The 18,268-nt window shown below is 40.3% G+C and overlaps 1 protein-coding gene across 1 annotated transcript; it reads right to left on the bottom strand.

The window, feature by feature from the left end:
- Positions 1–2,923: 2,923 nt before the first annotated feature.
- PNPLA4 (patatin like phospholipase domain containing 4) lies at positions 2,924–13,098 on the bottom strand. Its single transcript, XM_033146384.1, is given in 7 exon segments — positions 2,924–3,206; positions 3,208–3,315; positions 9,752–9,778; positions 9,780–9,909; positions 10,468–10,544; positions 12,920–13,008; positions 13,011–13,098. Coding segments are annotated over 7 exon segments (549 nt in total). The 3' UTR covers positions 2,924–3,176.
- Between the last annotated feature and the right edge of the window lie 5,170 nt (positions 13,099–18,268).

Genomic DNA, 18,268 nt, shown 5'->3' with positions numbered 1-18,268 from the left:
TACCCAGAGCCAAGGAGATAAGAGAATATACAACCTTTGGGACACAACTGAAGCCAGCCCTGTATAGGGAAGTTTTTAAATGTTTAATGTTTTATTATGTTTTCATATATGCTGGAAGCCATCCAAATTGGCTGGGGCATCCCAATCAGCTGGGCAGGGTAAAATATGAAGATGGTGATTATGTTAGTGGTGGTGGTGGTGATGATAGAATAGGACATCCCTATTTTTATCAGAGAAATGTTGGAGGGTATGCTACTTTCAGTTAAACATGTACAAATTGCATGCACAAAGTTCATTAGCACCCTGCTTGTGAGCTCCTGAAAAGGGGCATCTGGTTGGTTATTGTATGAAACTGGACAAAACAGGCATTTGGTCTGATCCAGCAGGACTTTTCTTGTGATTACTTAAACTGTAGCTGCAATTCAAAGAAGTGGCTGAAAGAAATGGAATTTGTCAGCCTAGAAAAGAAGGGATTCAGGAAACTTTGTACTCAGCAGGTATTGTACCAAATGTATAAAATCACTGGTGGATTTTTTAAAAAAAATTATTAAAAAAAATCAGTTAATAAGCCATCTGTTATTTACTCTTTCAAGTGAATTTGGTAATGCACACAAAAAGCCTGATGAGATCAGTTCTCAGAAATGAGAGACTGCATGCAGTTTGACAGTGAATAATCAGGTGTGAGCATTTCCATGCAGTCCATCTTGAAATGAATGCCCTCGTCTTGGAAGAGCATTGTTTTCGAACTGCAGTAGTCACCTTTTCAGTAATAGAGGTCACTGAGGATGCATGACCTCAATGATCTTCCTACACTGCTATCTGCCTATTGAAGATCAGGTCAAAATCAATGTCTTTACAGCCTTTTTAAAAAGGAGGCCAAGCTGCTTAAAAGGAATGTCTTGCACTGAAGTCATGACCTATCACATTAGGGCTATTCTTTAGAAACTATGGAACTGTCAACTACATGACAGAAATCTGAAAGAACAAAGCAGCACGAGGCATTATTGACTGCTTATTGAACACAAGTTGTCGTAGTTTTATACATCACCGCTGCCACACCTCAGAAAGTTCATTTCGTCAATTTGCCCTTTTCATCAAATCAAATTCTCTTCGTACCAGTTTTCATTTCAGCCATTTTAACAATGCAAGATACAGCACGGGTCATTTCATTTCAAACATATGTAGCACAGATCTGGAAAAGGCAGAGGAAAAAGCGGCAAGCAAAGTGATAAGAGTTTGGGGCATTCCTGCCCCAAGAGCGATGCAACTTCATAATGCAGTGTCATTCCAGGTCAAGGTGGCATTCAGGGGAAATCTGCAGTCAGTTTTGCAGTTACTACAAAAAAGGTGTGAGGGGAGTGGGACAAGGTGCCATGAAAACAATTCACCACTTCCAAAAATAACTTTAAATATCCCTCCCCCAAAAAAACTTGCATTGTTTTTTTTGGGGGGGGGGGCTGAATGCTCTTACTACAGAAATTGTTCTAGCTTATTCTATCTTTTTTTCTCTTAATCATCAATGCACACTGCTGTTTTACAATGTTTCATCAATCCTTCTATGGGTTATTGCATCAGTATATTTTTTTGTGCATGTGCCTTTGCATGCATGATTAAAACACTGCACCAAATCTGATTATAAGATTTTGTGTGGTGTTTTATCGGTGCATGACAACTTGAATAAAACACCACCCCAAAGAATTTTGATCATAAAGAAATAGGTGAAGCTTAATCAAATAAAAAAAAATGCATGCATCAATTCTAGAATTAATTTTAGAAATTCTCCTGGTTAAACCAGCATTCAAGAGAAGCAGAACAAACAACAGGGAGATGAAAGGTACGAAATATTCCTAAAGTAAATCCCATTTCTTGCATTCCCAAAATGCCAAATTGTGGCGGAAATGAACATATATATTTATAAAAGAAATCTCTCTCTCTCTCTCTCTCTCTCTCTCTCTCTCTCTCTCTCTCGCAGGTGTGTGTGACTAACCCTGGACCCAAACTACAATGTAAAGTGAAAAACAGTCCACAGCTCTACTCATTGTATGTACACATTATTCTCCTATGTGTGTACACAGAGCATCTTTGTACTGGGTTCTTTTAGTTCAAACCAGCTATTGGAAATAGCTGAATGATTGACAGAGCACAATATGAGAAATTTGCAATGAAATAAGAATTTATTCAAAGCATTCATAATCCAATAAATTATATAATCTGAGCAAAATCATTCCTGTTGTGCCCCAAAGATGTGATGATAAGAAGCAATGAGCAATCTGACACAGGTCCTGAGGACTACCTGGGTCACAAAATGGCAGCCTCACCCAACCAAGAAGGCTGATTGGCTCCCTCCCTGCAAACCACAGGAAGCCGGGTCTTCTGACATTATACTGGGAGCACAATTGCCACTGGAAACTCAAGCCCTGCATGACTCCTACTGCAATTTGGGCAAATTCCCTCCTTTGGGGGAACTTTGTCAGCAAATATAAATAAATTTAACTGCCACTTTTTTCTGCAAAGAATTATACATGACAGAAAGCAAGAATTAGTCATTTGAAGCACTGCACTACGCAAATCCAAATGTAGAAAGTTATGCAGCTTATTTGAAGAACAAGATGTACTAATAGCAAAATCCATATGCATAACAATTAAAAGATATGCAATTAAGCTGTTTTGTATCCCACTGCCTCTTTATAATTAGAGTTCATGCTTCAGAGTACACAAGGAAAAAAAACAATAAAAACTAAAATGATTAAGTCAATTAATGGGCACACAAACAGGATTACTTGCAAAGAACGTGAGTTTGCAACTCTGTGTAGAAAGTGTATATTTTCCAGCCACAAACTGAACATATATTTAAAATCTAATTAATGTCAGCAAATCATTTTTGAGCATTTCCATGGCAAGAAAAATAAAAACCCTTTGATTTTCTTTCTTTCTTACTGCCCTATTAAACAGATTCTCTTACTATGCAAGCACAATTCCATTGCATCTAAACCTGTTTACAAATTCCATCCAGTACACCTATATATAAACACTTGTTTGACAGCGACAGATGCAATTCCTATGGCATTCATTTTAGATAAACAGAAATTGTGACAGCAATCCCTTGGGCTCTGTTGGAGTGTTTGTAGCTTTGCTCTGACAGCCATCAGAGTTCGTTAATTTCCGACACACATAATCTATTCAAACCAATTTTCCTTCAGTAAAAGAATGTATGGCACCATCATATCCTTCCTGGTATAGCGATTCCATCTTCTCCTGGCTTGGTGGGAAAAGAGCCTGGTGGGGTCTTGAGAAGTTCTCTAAGGACAAAGCAAGAAAAAGACAAATGAAGGATCATGACCATTACTTTGGTCTGGGCTGGTTTTCCTTTGAGGTAACATATCATTAACCATAGTAAGTTTTCTTGAAGAGTGGTATCCAACACTTACTGTTTTATTATCATTTATCTGGTCCTTCTTCCAAGTAGTTCAAGTCATGGCAAATGGGCTTTATAACGTATTTCCCTCTAAAAGTAAAGTGGGTGACCATAGTAACAGCATGGCAGTAAAATCAGGCCATCCAGAAAGATGGGGATGGTTTCAACTTTAAGGATTGTATACTACGGAAGTTGGTTATCATTAAAATAAAAATAAAAATCCAGCAACCCTAAAATGAGAAGACCAAGGGCTGTGAATTTACAACTGCCCTCATCCAACCATAGGTGCTTGGAAGCACTTATGGACACACCATTATGACCATGTTCATGGAAGGGCATATGGTCCACCGCTCCTCCCACTTCCCTCTAGTCACTTCCATCTTCCTGTCTCCTATTTACCCGATCTCTCAACCTATTAGCCTTCTGAGAAGTTACCTTATCCAATCTCCTAGCCTTGGGACTAAGAGGCTGTATACCTTCCAGTGAGAGAGATTCAGCTAACTCTCTCTCCTCCTGTTCTGTCTCTTCTTGTTGTTTGCCTCCCAAGTCTGTCCAACTCCTGTCTTCCAAACTGTGACCAGGTCAGTACTACTCTCCTGCTCAAGTGGAGCCCCAGGATCCTGGTTCTGAGCAGGGAGAGAGAGGGGCTCCCACCACTCCTCATCATAATAGTACTCCCCAGCCTGATCCCTGACAATGAGTGATCACCAAAGCAGAACAGTCTCATTTGCCTGCTCATGAATGAATTGATCAGTATCCCCCAACAAGTGCCATGACTGCAAACGAATCTGGCCCTGGATTTCTAACCTTTGGAGGCCCATAGGAAGATTTGTAATGTTTAAGAGAATGCCATGAGAACCACCCCCTCTGGTTGGTTCTTACGCCCCTCTCCATGGCGACTTCTTCCCCTTCAGTCCCACCCCCACCTTGCAACACACAATTTGCTTGACCATCGAATCTTGGTAAAAGCTGGGTCTGGTGGATTAAAATGGATCCTCTTAAATTTGCATGATTATAGAAAGAGTTCCCTACCATCAAATCAATCTTACACTGGTACGCAGTACAAGAAAATGTCACAGGTGTGCTTCTTGTCAGCACCAAAAAAAAAAAAAAAAATCAAAAAAAAACTTCATATATCATGATCTTCACATAGGAGGACAACAAACCACCAAGAAATCACTGAATACAAATGTGGACACAGAGGTGAACTATAATCTGATTACTGTTTTCAGGAGGTCCTATGTAAAAATTCTCATTTATAAAGGTCCATGTATCACATTGATGTTTTTACACTATGGCACTGGTAGAAAGCACCAGTTCTACACTTTTTAGAGTAATGTCAATGGGGGCAGATGTGATCTGTGATTTGATGATGGATGAGCAGGTGAAATCTGCAAAAAGATGCAATTTCAAAAACAACAACCCACACATTTTAATGGATTTAATCTCTCCCTCTCCCTCTCCCTCTCCCTCTCCCTCTCCCTCTCCCTCTCCTTCTCCTTCTCCCTCTCATATCTGTCTATCTATCCATCTATCATCTATCTGGTATTCCATACTGTTCCACTATTGTTTTGTAAGGAACAGTAGCGACATCATCAGGCACAAGGAGAGCCCAGGTGATTTTGAATGTCTCCTCTCCTCAGACGCTGAAGAATATCGCCCTCTTCTTGGCATTGTTGGTGACCCCTTTAGCTTCTAAAAGGAAGGTGAAACAGTTGGCGTACCCTTCCCAGTCTCCTGATGCTGGGTTGAACGGTGAGAAGCTGCTGTCAGTTGCCATCTTGAGTTCCTCGGGACCCGGAGCTGAAGCCTGGATACATGGTGCGAGGCAGCAGTGCGGCAGGTGGCGGTGCTGCGGTGCTGTGTGTGGCGGTCAGCTCAGTGGAATCCCATCCTCATCGCCAGTGAAATATACTCGGAGTCAAGTGTGAATTTCATGGTCTTTATTCAGCTCATAGTAGTGAGGAATGGAAGTTCCCCCAAAACGTCTGCTTTATATACACTATTTACACAATGGGCCCCATGTGATTGGCTAATTCTGGGATACTCCTATAGGCCAATCAGGTTGTGGATTCACTTCCACCTGGAGCTGCATTGGTTGGCTCCTGCAGACCAATCAGACTGCTACATTCTGGATCCTATTGTTCTAGGACCAATCAGACTGCTGCATTCTGAATCCTATTGTTCTAGGACCAATCAGACTGCTGCATTTTGGATCCTATTCAACTCAGTACATAACACATTCTTTCTCCTGACTGGTGGGGTCATTCTTTCCTCTTTCTTCCTCCCCACAGTCACACCATTTCCCTTCCTACAGCAGCATCTCAGATTGCACCCCCACACACACACACACACACTCTCTGCTGTCAATTTAGCAGCTCAGGCCCCAGTCTGAGCCTTGAAAAGCACACTGAGTTGAAAATGGAAGTAGGAAACATAATCAGTCTTCTGAGTGTCTCTTTCAGCTCTATGTACTTTTCAAACGGGGGGGGGGGATAAAAAAATCCTAGCCATCCTTGCCACCTAATAACAAAAGGAGCAGTGAGGTGGGCAGGTACTCAGAAGATTAGCAGCATCATAGGTACCACACTGGCAAACCTTCATTATAATATAACCAGACTCTTAGGTTTTTTAATTGTCGCTGTTATTTCTAATCAGAACAGTCTGTTCCTAATAAGAGAAAGTCAGCCCTTAATCACTGGTGCTGTTTTGAGTGAGTGCAACGTCTTGGCTTCAAATTAACATCAAATTTGTAATGCCATGAACATACAGAGTGCAAATATAGCAACAATATTTCAAAGATGAAAACATTGTTTTCTACCCAAACTCTTGATCTTTTTGGATCCAGCTCGTGGCTTTAGGTACCCTTTGGATTTATTTCACTTCAGTTCTATGTATATAGACAGTTCAGTCCTACATTATCTATTACTGGGGAATGATCAGGAGCTCACCAAGATAGTGGCTAAATATCTCTATTTGGTTTTTTGTCATCGAAATACACTGCAGACATCTGATCTCTCTGGAGACCTAGAGATGTGACAATAGACTGCTCTGCCTCCTTTCTTTTAGCAAATGTTTTGTGCCACTGGGGAAGTGGTAATTCTGTATTGGTTTGTTTTGGATGTTTGTATGTGATGCCAATAAAAGGTTTGATGATGATGATATATATACAGTTCAGAACACCACACACCAAGTCATGACCAAGTTTCCTCCAATTTGCTAAAGCCTTGCATCTTCCTTGTGCCAGCATTAGAGTGACTGGAGGAGCTTCCAGATGGAAGTTCATGGTAGAATCAGTACTGTCTCACGTATGCAAGTTTTTTGTATACAAATCTAATAACTAAAACAATAATAATAAGGTAGAACTTGTACTGCCTCTTGGTTGTTGCAGTGACAGCACCACAACATCAAAATGCCAGCATAAACTTTTTTTTTTAAAATCCAGATTTCCCTTATTGCAGAAAATTCAGTAAATAAAAATAACTTGTTATAAAATCTGAGGTCATGTTGGGGTGGAAGTTCATTAGCACATTGTCTTTGTACAGTGATGTTCCCAGTGGGTGGTGTTTCATACTACACTCCTACTTCCACCCAAACTCCCTGCAGCCATTTTGTTTCTTGTACCCAAACAATACAAACATGTCTATTTCCACCAATGGCAACTTGCTAAGGCATGTTCTAATTTCAGCAATCCGGTTAGAAGGAGCTGTGCTCTTAAGAGCTTCACATAGTAGAAGTGAGGGATTACCTAAGACACCAATCAAAATACATGCATGGGGCTCAAAAAGTATTTTGATGCAGAGGTCTTGTGAAGACCTCTCCATACCTCTTGTGCAAGCCTTAATCAGATATATATATATATATCACTCTTGAACAATATCTCAGTATTTAAAGAAAATGTGAAAGAAAAAAATGGGAGAATTGCAATGGATATTCCATGCTGCCTCTCTCCCCCACCAGAAAAAGCATGAGAATGATAACATTCGTTATTGCACATTTCCAGGATCTTCTAAAGAAATGTGTATCTCCAGGCAGAGAAATACCTGCACACATGCCAAGAACCAAACAAAAAACCAGAGGGGCAGGGCCAGATTGATGGAAGTGGGGAACAAAAACCATCCAGATACATTCCATCAACCTCTGTCTCATTATTCTACCTGTGCTTGTGTTCTGTTGATCTATCATCCAAGTGCATGCCATGCAGCCAAGAGTTTATTTGAAATTGCATGAATCTAGGATCTGCTGTTACTAAACTTCAAATTTTCCCTTTGGAGGTGCTAATCAGATACAAGATTTTGCTGCACTTCAAATGAACATCTTTTTTGTGAAGAATGCCTTGCTTCTTTACCCCACTTTCCCTTCTCCATTCTCTCAACGCCATTCTTAAGGTGCCCCTGAAAGTGTTTATTACCTATTGAGTGCTGCAAGCTGTGTGAATGATTCACTGGAAGCCATCAGAGCGTAACAAGAGCTTTTATGATTTGGTTGCCAACAGTGCCAATAAAGCATAATGAGTTTAGCAAGATAACTGACTTCCTAGGCGGCCAAAAATTAGAACTGACAGACAGGTCCAAATCAGAGGTCGAAGCCCAGAGATGGTGGCCGTATTTATATTTATTTTATTGTTATTTTGACTTTAAAGTTCGATAGATAGCCTTAAGTGGAGCAGTATATAAGCAAGACAGGCAACAGTCTATCCCACACACATCACTGTAAGCTAAGCTGAATGGCAGAATATCCTACATCAGGATTGCTTAACAGCTCCCCAATGCCTCTTCTCTTTGTTTACAATCTGTGGCTTCTTGACGTCTATGTGATCAAGGACAAAACTTCCAGAGCGGAATGAGAAAAGAGTCCTCCTGCAGGTTTAAAGATCCAAAGCTGCAGGAGGAGAAGTTTCAAAAGTCTTAAGGAAGGGGTGGTGAGCATTAATGGGCCAGCAGGGATCCAGATGAAGCTAGACAGGATGACACCCCCCCCCCCCAAGAAGGGAAAAGCAGCCTTGGGTGTTTCAAAACTCCCTATCTGTGACTGCAACAGTAGCAGGGATAGCTTAACTCTCCATTTAAGATGCTCTCTCATCCCCCCAGAAATAACATTTACTCTGCTTTCTCTTGCTGCACCAGACCCTCAAACATACTCCTTAATAATTCATAGGCTATTGGATTTTGAGACATTATTTCTCGTAATCCACACACATATATTACAAGCAGGAGCGATATTGTGAAATAGGGTGTAGTTAAAATCCACTTAAAAGAGGCACATGAAGCATGAAGACTAAGCTTAATGGAATATACACCTGCAAGTAAATTCAGGTATCTAAATCTATGTAACTATGCTGCGCTCATTCATTTTAGAGGGCCTGGTGTTGCTTCATCAACCATACAAAGTATAAGCGGATGGGTAAATGAATAAAGGTCTGTCTTTCTCATCCTCTAAACCATCATTCAGCAGAACACTCCAGCTTTGCAGAGGACCATTGCGACAAAATCCCACTTTGAAAATACTATTTGTATCTGGAGATTAGCAGGGCAGGTTAGCTACAGGGATGTCAAAAGTTATGCTGTGGCTAAAGGGACATCTCTCCTGATTAAGTAGTCTATATATTTTTCCTAACTAAATCGGGAAGAACATACCCTCCAACATTTTTCCAATAATAATAGGAACATCCTATTCCATCACCTTCAGCATTTCTCCGACAAAAATAGGGACACCCAGGGCTTTTTTTCCCCAGTAGGAAATCACCAGAACTCATTCCGGCACCTCTCAGGTGGGTTCTGGAATCTCTCAGGTGGGTGTCGTTGCCATTCTAAGTGAAAGAGGGAGGCATCTGTGGCGAGTTCCAGCACCTCCTTTTTCTAGAAAAATAGCAATGAGGACATCCTATTGCATCCTCTCCAACATTTCTTTGATGAAAATAGGGACATCCTACAAGCTGGATGAGCATTGTGAAGCAGTGGTATATTGGCTTGCCATGTTGGTCTCTTTCTGCATATAGATGTCTCTTGCTTTCTTGGAATGGTTATCAAACCCTGTCTTGGCCTTTTGTTAGCATTTTGTTCTGACATAAGAACCAGTTCTTTTACGCACTTACAAAAACACAGGGGGAATCATTATTTTTAAAGGAATAAAATAGGGCCAATTGTGAGCATTGCAGAAGCATTAGATCATGCAGTTCTTACTTTAAACAGGTCAGCAGTCCTTCTTGAAGCAACGTAGTTACTCAACTGAACTGAATGACGAGTTCTCAGGACACAGTTAATAAAAAACCAAACACATAGACCCTGGAGACTGTCGTCCATTTCCATTTATAGATGTGATCCACAGCTCTCCTACCTTAACAAGATCCTCCCTTGAGGCAAAAATTTGAAAGCAAATGATTCCCAACCCCATTTTTAGCACTAGTGACTGATACAAAGAGCTGATTTTCTGCTATCTCATGAGCATTAGGAGGAAGAATTGAATCAATGCAGCCCCTACAGAAAAATAGAATGATAAACATTAGTCAGCCTTAATAATTAAACACCATCTAAATAATTTAGGAAGGATGGAAAGCGCTGTTTCTCCACAGTTATTACAAGACGCCATCTACACAGAATCCTCTCAGCAGCATTTCTCTGGGGCTTTACATGAAACCAAATTTAAGAGGATATTTGTAAAAAGAAATACCTACCTAAGTTTTAGGGACACGTGTTGCGCTTTGGGTTAAACCACAGAGCCTAGGGCTTGCTGATCAGAAGGTCGGCGGTTCGAATCCCCGTGACGAGGTGAGCTCCCATTGCTTGGTCCCAGCTCCTGCCCACCTAGCAGTTTGAAAGCACGTCAAAGTGCAAGTAGATAAATAGGTACTGCTCCGGCAGGAAGGTAAACAGCGTTTCCGTGCGCTGCTCTGGTTTGCCAGAAGCGGCTTAGTCATGCTGGCCACATGACCCAGAAGTTGTACGCCAGCTCCCTCGGCCAATAAAGCGAGATGAGCGTCACAACCCCAGAGTCGGACACGACTGGACCTAATGGTCAAGGGTCCCTTTACCTTTACCTTTACCTAGGTTTTGTCATAGCTTGGTGTTAGTGGTCCAAAGTATAGTTTTCTAGGATCTTCTGCAAATTCATAGGTACTTTTGGTACACTCCTGAAAAATCCCCCCCCCCAACAAAAATATAGTTATGTACAATGCTATTTTTCTATCCATTTCTTATAAACCCTAAAAAAAAACTTATTTCTGAAATAAAAACATTTTGTGGCATAATAAGCATAATAAGCTAGTTGAGTGGAAAAGATCAGGCAGTTTTTGTTTTGTTTTTTATTACCATTGAATCCACATTTCTTAGGACTATCATGATCAAATTAATTTAAAAACACACAGAATTTCATTTCTGCTTACCTACAAATCACTACCTTTGTTTTAATAAAATGTTTTGTGACACCTGAAATTCTAGTCAGCCAAAAGACCTTGTGCTGAATGGGAAACTCTTATCAGATCCTTCACAAGCAAAGAACATCGTTGAATAGACTGAAAGAATCATGCAGATTTAAATCACAGAAAGCTGTGGGTGACAATTTTCAGTTATTTTTAATGCCACAGACTAGGAGTTGTAATTTACTAAGATGAATGCTCATTAAAATGCAAAAACAGCTTAAACAGCTGCAGGTAGCATATGGGCAATACCCATGGCAGTGGAAATTTAAGAGAAAATTAGTTAAACAGCAGTGATTTCCCACCACTCGCAAAAGCCTTTAAAAGGGTGTGACCAAGGGTACTGGCAATGGCCTGGGGAAAATATGATACAGAGAACCAAGGGTGGTAGTGTGTTTTTTAGATCAAATGGCAGCTTCAACAGATGACTCCTGATCAGATATAAACTGCTGTTGGGCTTCAGCGAGAACCAGCAGTAGTAGCATTGAGATAACTGAAAGGGAAAGAACAGAAACTTCGCTGTACTGCGATTTAAAGAAAATGGCATTTGCTTTGAACTGCAAAGTCAAAAACATTGTTAGCACGTACTAAAAGCAGCACGTTCCATAGATTCACTGAACTGCTGTGGTTTTTTATATATATAATACACTTCTAATTATAGATGCTGTATTTAGCAGTTTTGATTTCTGAAGCAGATACTGAAATTCCACTAGTGCAGATAATTATCATGAACCCACTTCGTGTCAAATTCATTCAGATTTATATTCTGTTGCAGGGGTTGGTGGATTGTTAGGGTAGATTTACACTGAAAAGTCGCATTATCAGGATGAGAATCGAAATGTTCCTTTAGATGTGTGTCCCATTGAGTTTATCAGGCAGAGTCCACGCTGGCATGCCTAAATGGAATTTCCCGCAGTTCTTTAAGGGAAGGATATACACAAGCGGCAGCTTGTTAAGCAGCTATGCTACAGGGCATTTGAGCGAGGAGGAAAATGTCTGCCCTTACCATAAGCGTTGTGTGGCGGTCAATGGAACACCACAGTGTGCAAGCGAGCAATTGGATGACTGGCTAGCTAGAATCACTGACGTCATCCATACAGTAGCAGGTGGATTGATCTCCATCATCTCCATCAGTTTGCAGGACCAGCTGGTGGCTCACACTAGAGCAGGAGTGGGGCAGCTTAGGTTCTAAAGATGTGGTTGGACTACATCTCCCATCAGATCCAAGAGGAGCCACAATCCAACAATATTGGATGGGCCACAGGCTCTCCACCCTTGCTGGCTTCCAAGAATATGCAAGGTTGTGGGGCAGAAAATGAGAAGAATCTGCAGAAACGAAGTGAGAGGTTTTGCACATTCCTGCTTCTAATCTTCCTGGCTTCTATGAATACCTTCACACCACTGTGAAGATCTGTGATCCGCCCTGAGATCTTTTGTGTGTGTGTGTGTGTGTGTGTGTGTGTGTGTGTATGGGTCATAGATAGCTTTGCTTTCTTAGTTACCTCTAGGTACCAATTAGGAAAACTGAAAACGACGAATTGTTAATTACCAGGAATAAGCAATTACAATTACTAATTACTAAGAATGTTTTCATTATTTTTACAGACAGATTGTGCCTACATTGGCCATTGCCAATTGCACTATCTATGTCACCTATTTTGCCTTTTACACCAAATTAAACATGCTATAGTAATTTTTTTAAAGGGGGGGGAGAGAGAGAGAGACTGTCATTTGTAACTACATGACTGATCATCACCCATGCTTACTTCTGCATACATACTACAAAGTAACCAAGTAAGAATTAGAAAAGTAATTGTACAGGTCAAAAAAAAAAAAAAAAATTCACCGTCACTGTCCATTTCCCCACATATAATCTTGCAACACACAATGTAGGCAAAAGGGTGACAGTAAAAGATAAGCGTATGTTTCGTAAATCTATCACTGCTCCAAAATGTTTAATCTGGAATATGCTAGCAAAAGCATGTAGCTGCACAAGATACTGGTCATATTATTACGATTTCAGTTGATAGCATCCCAAATGAGTAGATACAAGCTATCTTTTAAAGATTTGCATGTTCTTTTTCAATTACCTCTATATTTTTGGGCACCGTTAAAAGAGCAGTGGCAGTCACAGATCTTGAAGAAGCTCCTGCAAAGGCCTTCACAACCTCCAGTAATTCTTCCCATGTCTGGAAAGAGCAAATGCTGCCCCCAAGTGGTATATCTCTAGAAACCCACAAGCTGCAAAGAACAAGTTGAGGTGATTCATTTTTGCTCTGGAAATAAAGTTTAGAAAGGATTGTGAAAGAATTTTCCACTCTGATGTGTGACATAAGACTTAGAATCATCAGGACATTTTTAATCTTTAAAAGATACAATTAAGTTCAGCTTCCAAAAATAATTGGAGACTTGCATTAATACCTTTGAGGCTCTTGTCAGAGGTGCTTTGAAATACAATTTAACAAAGTGTTACATTTTTTCAACTTCCCTAACTGTAACTTTATTTTGTATCTTTAAAATTCACTCTGACAATTTACTTTCATATTCTACTGTAAGACTAAACCAGTTATTACTCATACCTCCAACCACTTAGCTGCTTATTCAAGCAGGTGTCTTAAACAAAATAAAAATAAAAATATGTAAATACTTGCAGTCATTACCCAAAATATTTCAGAACGATTGGTGCTGCCTAAAATGCTTACAATCCCTAGCTACTCCAGTAATTCAGCTGGTCATTCAATTCCTTTTAAACATTTATATTGAACAACTAAAGCTGCAATCACATATAAAATTTCCTGGGAGTAAGCCCCACTGAATGCAATGGGACTTACTTCCAAGTAAAGATACATATTAGGGTGCTGAATGTCACATCTATAGAGAGATGTGGCTTCTCACCCATGGCCCTATTTTCATGATAATGTTTCTTTGAATTAAAAAAATGCTACCATCAGCATCTTGGACAAAATTATAATGAACATTTTCTTATTTAGATTAACTGAAAGACACAAAAGTTCTAGTCTCCGTCAGTATGACAACAAAATGATAATATGGTAACATAAGGGTTTCTAACAACTTCCATCTAGAAATATAGGGACCTTCATCTAATAAAGAAATCAAACATGCTGAGTTGGAAGAATCAATTAAAACTGATCCCACTTGCTACTAAATATTGCATAACTGGAAGTGCAATGAGACACTAAGCATGTTTACTCAGAAGCAAGTCCTAGTGAGCTTAGTGAGACTTATTTGAAGACAATGAGGTTCACTTCTATCTTTATGCATTGATCTCTGCAAGGAAGCTTAGGGTTTCTGCATTTTAGACACCAGCTAGATCAGCCTTCTCCAATATGGTGCCTTCCATATTACACTGACAGCCAGTGTGGTGTAGTGGTTAAGAGCAGCGGACTCTTAATCTGGTGAACCAGGTTTGCATCCCTGCTCCTCCACATGCAGCTGCTGGGTGACCTTGGGCTAGTCGCACTTCTCTGAAGTCTCTCAGCCTCACTCACCTCAAGGAGTGTTTGTTGTGGGGTAGGAAGGGAAAGGAGATTGTTAGCCACTTTGAGACTCCTTAAAGGTAAAGGTAAAGGGACCCTTGACCATTAGGTCCAGTCATGTCCGACTCTGGGGTTGCGGCGCTCATCTCACGTTACTGGCCAAGGGAGCCGGCGTACAGCTTCCGGGTCATGTGGCCAGCATGACTAAGCCGCTTCTGGTGAACCAGAGCAGCGCACGGAAACGCTGTTTACCTTCCCGCTGGAGCGGTACCTATTTATCTACTCGCACTGACGTGCTTTCAAACTGCTAGGTGGGCAGGAGCTGGGACCGAGCAATGGGAGCTTACCCCATCGCGGGGATTCGAACCACCAACCTTCTAATCAGCAAGCCCTAGGCTCTGTGGTTTAACCTAAAGTGCCACCAGCGTTGAGACTCCTTAGGGTAGTGATAAAGTGGGGTATCAAATTCAAACTCCTCTTCTTCTTCTTCTTCCGCCACATGCAGTGGCCATTAACTCTGGGGTTGATGAGAATTTTATCTTTATGGTTCCAGATTCAGATGGCTGATCTAGATTTGAGGCTCGATTCACATTTTCATTGCAACATGGAACATCTAACCTTTTCAGCTGTGTCAATAGTGAAATGTCCTTGTATGCAGGTACTGGCTGTTCATTCATAAGAATGAAAAGCAGCAAACATTTAGTCAACTTTAGTTGGATCTCAACAAACAAAATGAAGTCTCAGGCTGGAAGTAGACTCTGGGGCAGCCAGTAGAAGTACCTCTCTCTTCCTACTGATAATGATTACCAATACAAACCACATGATGTTACATTGTCATATTTCAATTCCCACCCTGCAAGATGGGACAGCAAATTTGTGTGGAGTGGCAGTGGGAAAACTCATTTGTGCGATGACATAGCATCATGCATTTCACATCAGAAAGTATTAGGATAAGAGAAGGGGTGACAGAGTGGCCTTCATTAAAGCACAAGATCAGCTACCTTAGCTCAGAACAAAAATTGGATGGCTGGCCAGAAAGAGCTTGAAATGGAGTATTGGGGGGGAGGGGGGCAGATAAACTCAAAATAACAGAAAGTTCAAAAACAACACATTCATCAAAAAAAGTGAAAAATTACTGAACTGTCTGGGGAAAAGTATTGTAGGTCTCCATAAAGTCATTGCATATTCCAGAATTAGGAATACCGGTATGCAGTATTAGGTTGTTGGGGCATCTATATTTGCTTGCAGAACTATTACTATCGTTATTAATTAATTAATTAAATTTGTATACTGCCCTATACCCATAGATGTTTCTCAGCATAAACTTACAATATCTGAAGAAGTGTGCATGCACACGAAAGCTCATACCAAGAACAAACTTAGATGGTCTCTAAGGTGCTACTGGAAGGAATTTTTTTTTTAATTTTATTTTGTTTTTACAATATAAAAAAATTGGTGCGGGTGTATTTTTTCATTAGATTAAAAGGGTGGAAGAAAAGTTTGGCATTCCCTATTCTAATTCATGTGAGTTCAAATTGCCAGCAAAGAAACTTGGATTAAGGCAAAAAAAAAAAAACCACCCTGTGATAGGAGAGGGGAGGAGGGGGGGGAAGGGAGGCAGCGTTTGGTTTACGCTTCTCTCTAAATCTCCAGATACCATTAGCTCAGAGAATATAGTAGTCTACAAAAGATATGTAAATCTAATTAAGTATATCTTTTATATTTCCTGCAGCGAAAGCTGCTGCTTGTATTACCAAAATCCACTAGAATAATAAGCTTTAAAAATATATATAATTTTCCCAATGTAATCCACTTACCGCACTGTCTTCTGCACATTTTTTTTCAATTCAAAAATAATATAAAACAAATGCAGAAATTAATCATTTTGGGCTACATTGTGTTTTCAAGATTAATTGTCTGGAATTACGCTAACAACATTAGGCAAGCATGGGTGCTCAACCATATCATGACTCTCCAAGTCTCACCAGCATAACTAAAGTCAAAGGCAATGGTGATGAATGTAGGAATCACAGCTAAAGAATCTGTAGGAAATGGCCCTCCAACTTCTGTTTAAAAACCTCCAATGAGGCAGACTCCACCACCTTCCGAGGTAGTCCAGCTCTTACCATCTTACCATCCTAATGTTTACTTGGAATCTCCTTTTTGTAATTTGAATCCATTGGCTCGGATCCTACCCTGTGGAGCAGCAGAAAACAAGCTTGATCTCTCTTCCGTGTGGCAGCCCTTCAGACATTTGAAGATGGCTTTCAGCCTTGTCTTCTCCAGGATAAACATCCCTAACTCCCTCAACCATTCCTCATAAGGCTTGGTTTCCAGACTGTTTATGATCTTGGTCACCATCCTCTGCATACGTTCCAGCTTGTCAACATCCTTCTTAAGCTGTGATGTGCAGAACTAGACACAGTACTCCAGGTTGGGGAATCACAACACCATTCTGCATGTACATTTATTTATTTAGTACATTTTGTAGCCTATTTTTCTTCCAACCTGGAATCCTGTGGGGGATTGCCTATGTGGTTCCCAGGCAGTCTTTCACCCAGGCATTGACCAGACTAGACCTGTTTAACTTCAGCAATGCTTGGGCCTAAGACCCCAAAGCTGATGTCCAGGCTCATGGCAGGCAAGCTTTGCCAGCATCTCTGTTAAAAAGGGTACAGATGGGGCTGTGGCGTTTAAAGGGGGGGAGCCAAAAGAGTCCCAGCCTACAGACTTTATCCTGACACGATCCATTACATTCTATATGATATCAGGGTCTGAGGGTATGTGAAGCTAACATCATGCTGAAGCTAAGGGTCTGGGTCTGCATGGCTGACAACCATCAAAAGCACCTTCAGGTACTCTGCCTTGGGTTCCATTACAGAAAGAAGGCAGCGTATAAATGTTAATCAATCAATCAAAAAATAAAATGTGCCCCAAATTCACAGGAAGCATTTCATCTTGAAGTAATGAGCAAGCATACCCTTCCAAAAAATTTGCAACATTGTAAATAAGCACAGATGTTGATTTAAAAAGGAATGCTGATATTGCTTGTCATTTTTGTAAAAGAACCCAAGAAAGATCAGCTTCCAAAAGGAAACGAACCATTACTTGTTTCCATGTAAACACAGTTGAGATCAGGGAGCAGAAAATACCACTTCTTGTTTCCACCATTTTCCTAGCTTAATTAAGATGAAATATTTATATGACATTAATTAGTTACAATTAGTTGTAAGCATGCTTTTTTCTAAACAGAGTTGTACAATAATGCACTATGGAAATCTAGAATTAAACCCAGACAAGCAGTCATTCCCTATGCAAAAAAAGTGTCTGTTGCTGGGCTGTACCACTTCTTTAGAAAATGTGGTGAATTGGAAGATGCAAACATTCATTTCCTCCACCTGCAGTTTGAAATGATAGAGTCCATCACCTCCTGCCCACCCACCCACCCCCCTTCACGTTTAACAGCAGTATATTCACTCAGGGTGAAAAGCAACACTTATGAAATAATAATTTATAAGTTAATAGGCATGATTCTTGAGACAGACTGCAGACTAAATTAACCATGTAAAAAGCAAGTAAAGCAATATGTAAGAGAGAGGTAATGGAATAATATGAATATTTTATGTGGACAGAAGAGGGGAACGAAAGAAGACAAAAAAATAATAAAAGGGATTGGAAATGCCTATTTTAAAACAAAAAAACAAAGACAGCAGAAATATCACAGGGAACAAATTAAAACTTGCATGCTCTGCATGCAAACTGCAGCCTATTAAGCTATGAAGATAAAAGGAATTGTCAACGGACAAACTGAGTAAATCGGACTGTAGTTAGAAAAAGACCAAGAAAAATATCCAAAGGCTAACCTGTCAATAAGGTTCAGTTTGTACATTATATTTTTAGCTGTACAGTCCTGCCTCAGGGTGGATAAACACACATCTGAAG

This window comes from Lacerta agilis, chromosome 4 (assembly GCF_009819535.1).
Source record: "Lacerta agilis isolate rLacAgi1 chromosome 4, rLacAgi1.pri, whole genome shotgun sequence".
Lineage (NCBI taxonomy): Eukaryota > Metazoa > Chordata > Lepidosauria > Squamata > Lacertidae > Lacerta > Lacerta agilis.
Note: the sequence above shows the minus strand (reverse complement) of the source record. Positions and strands in the feature narration are given on the sequence as shown.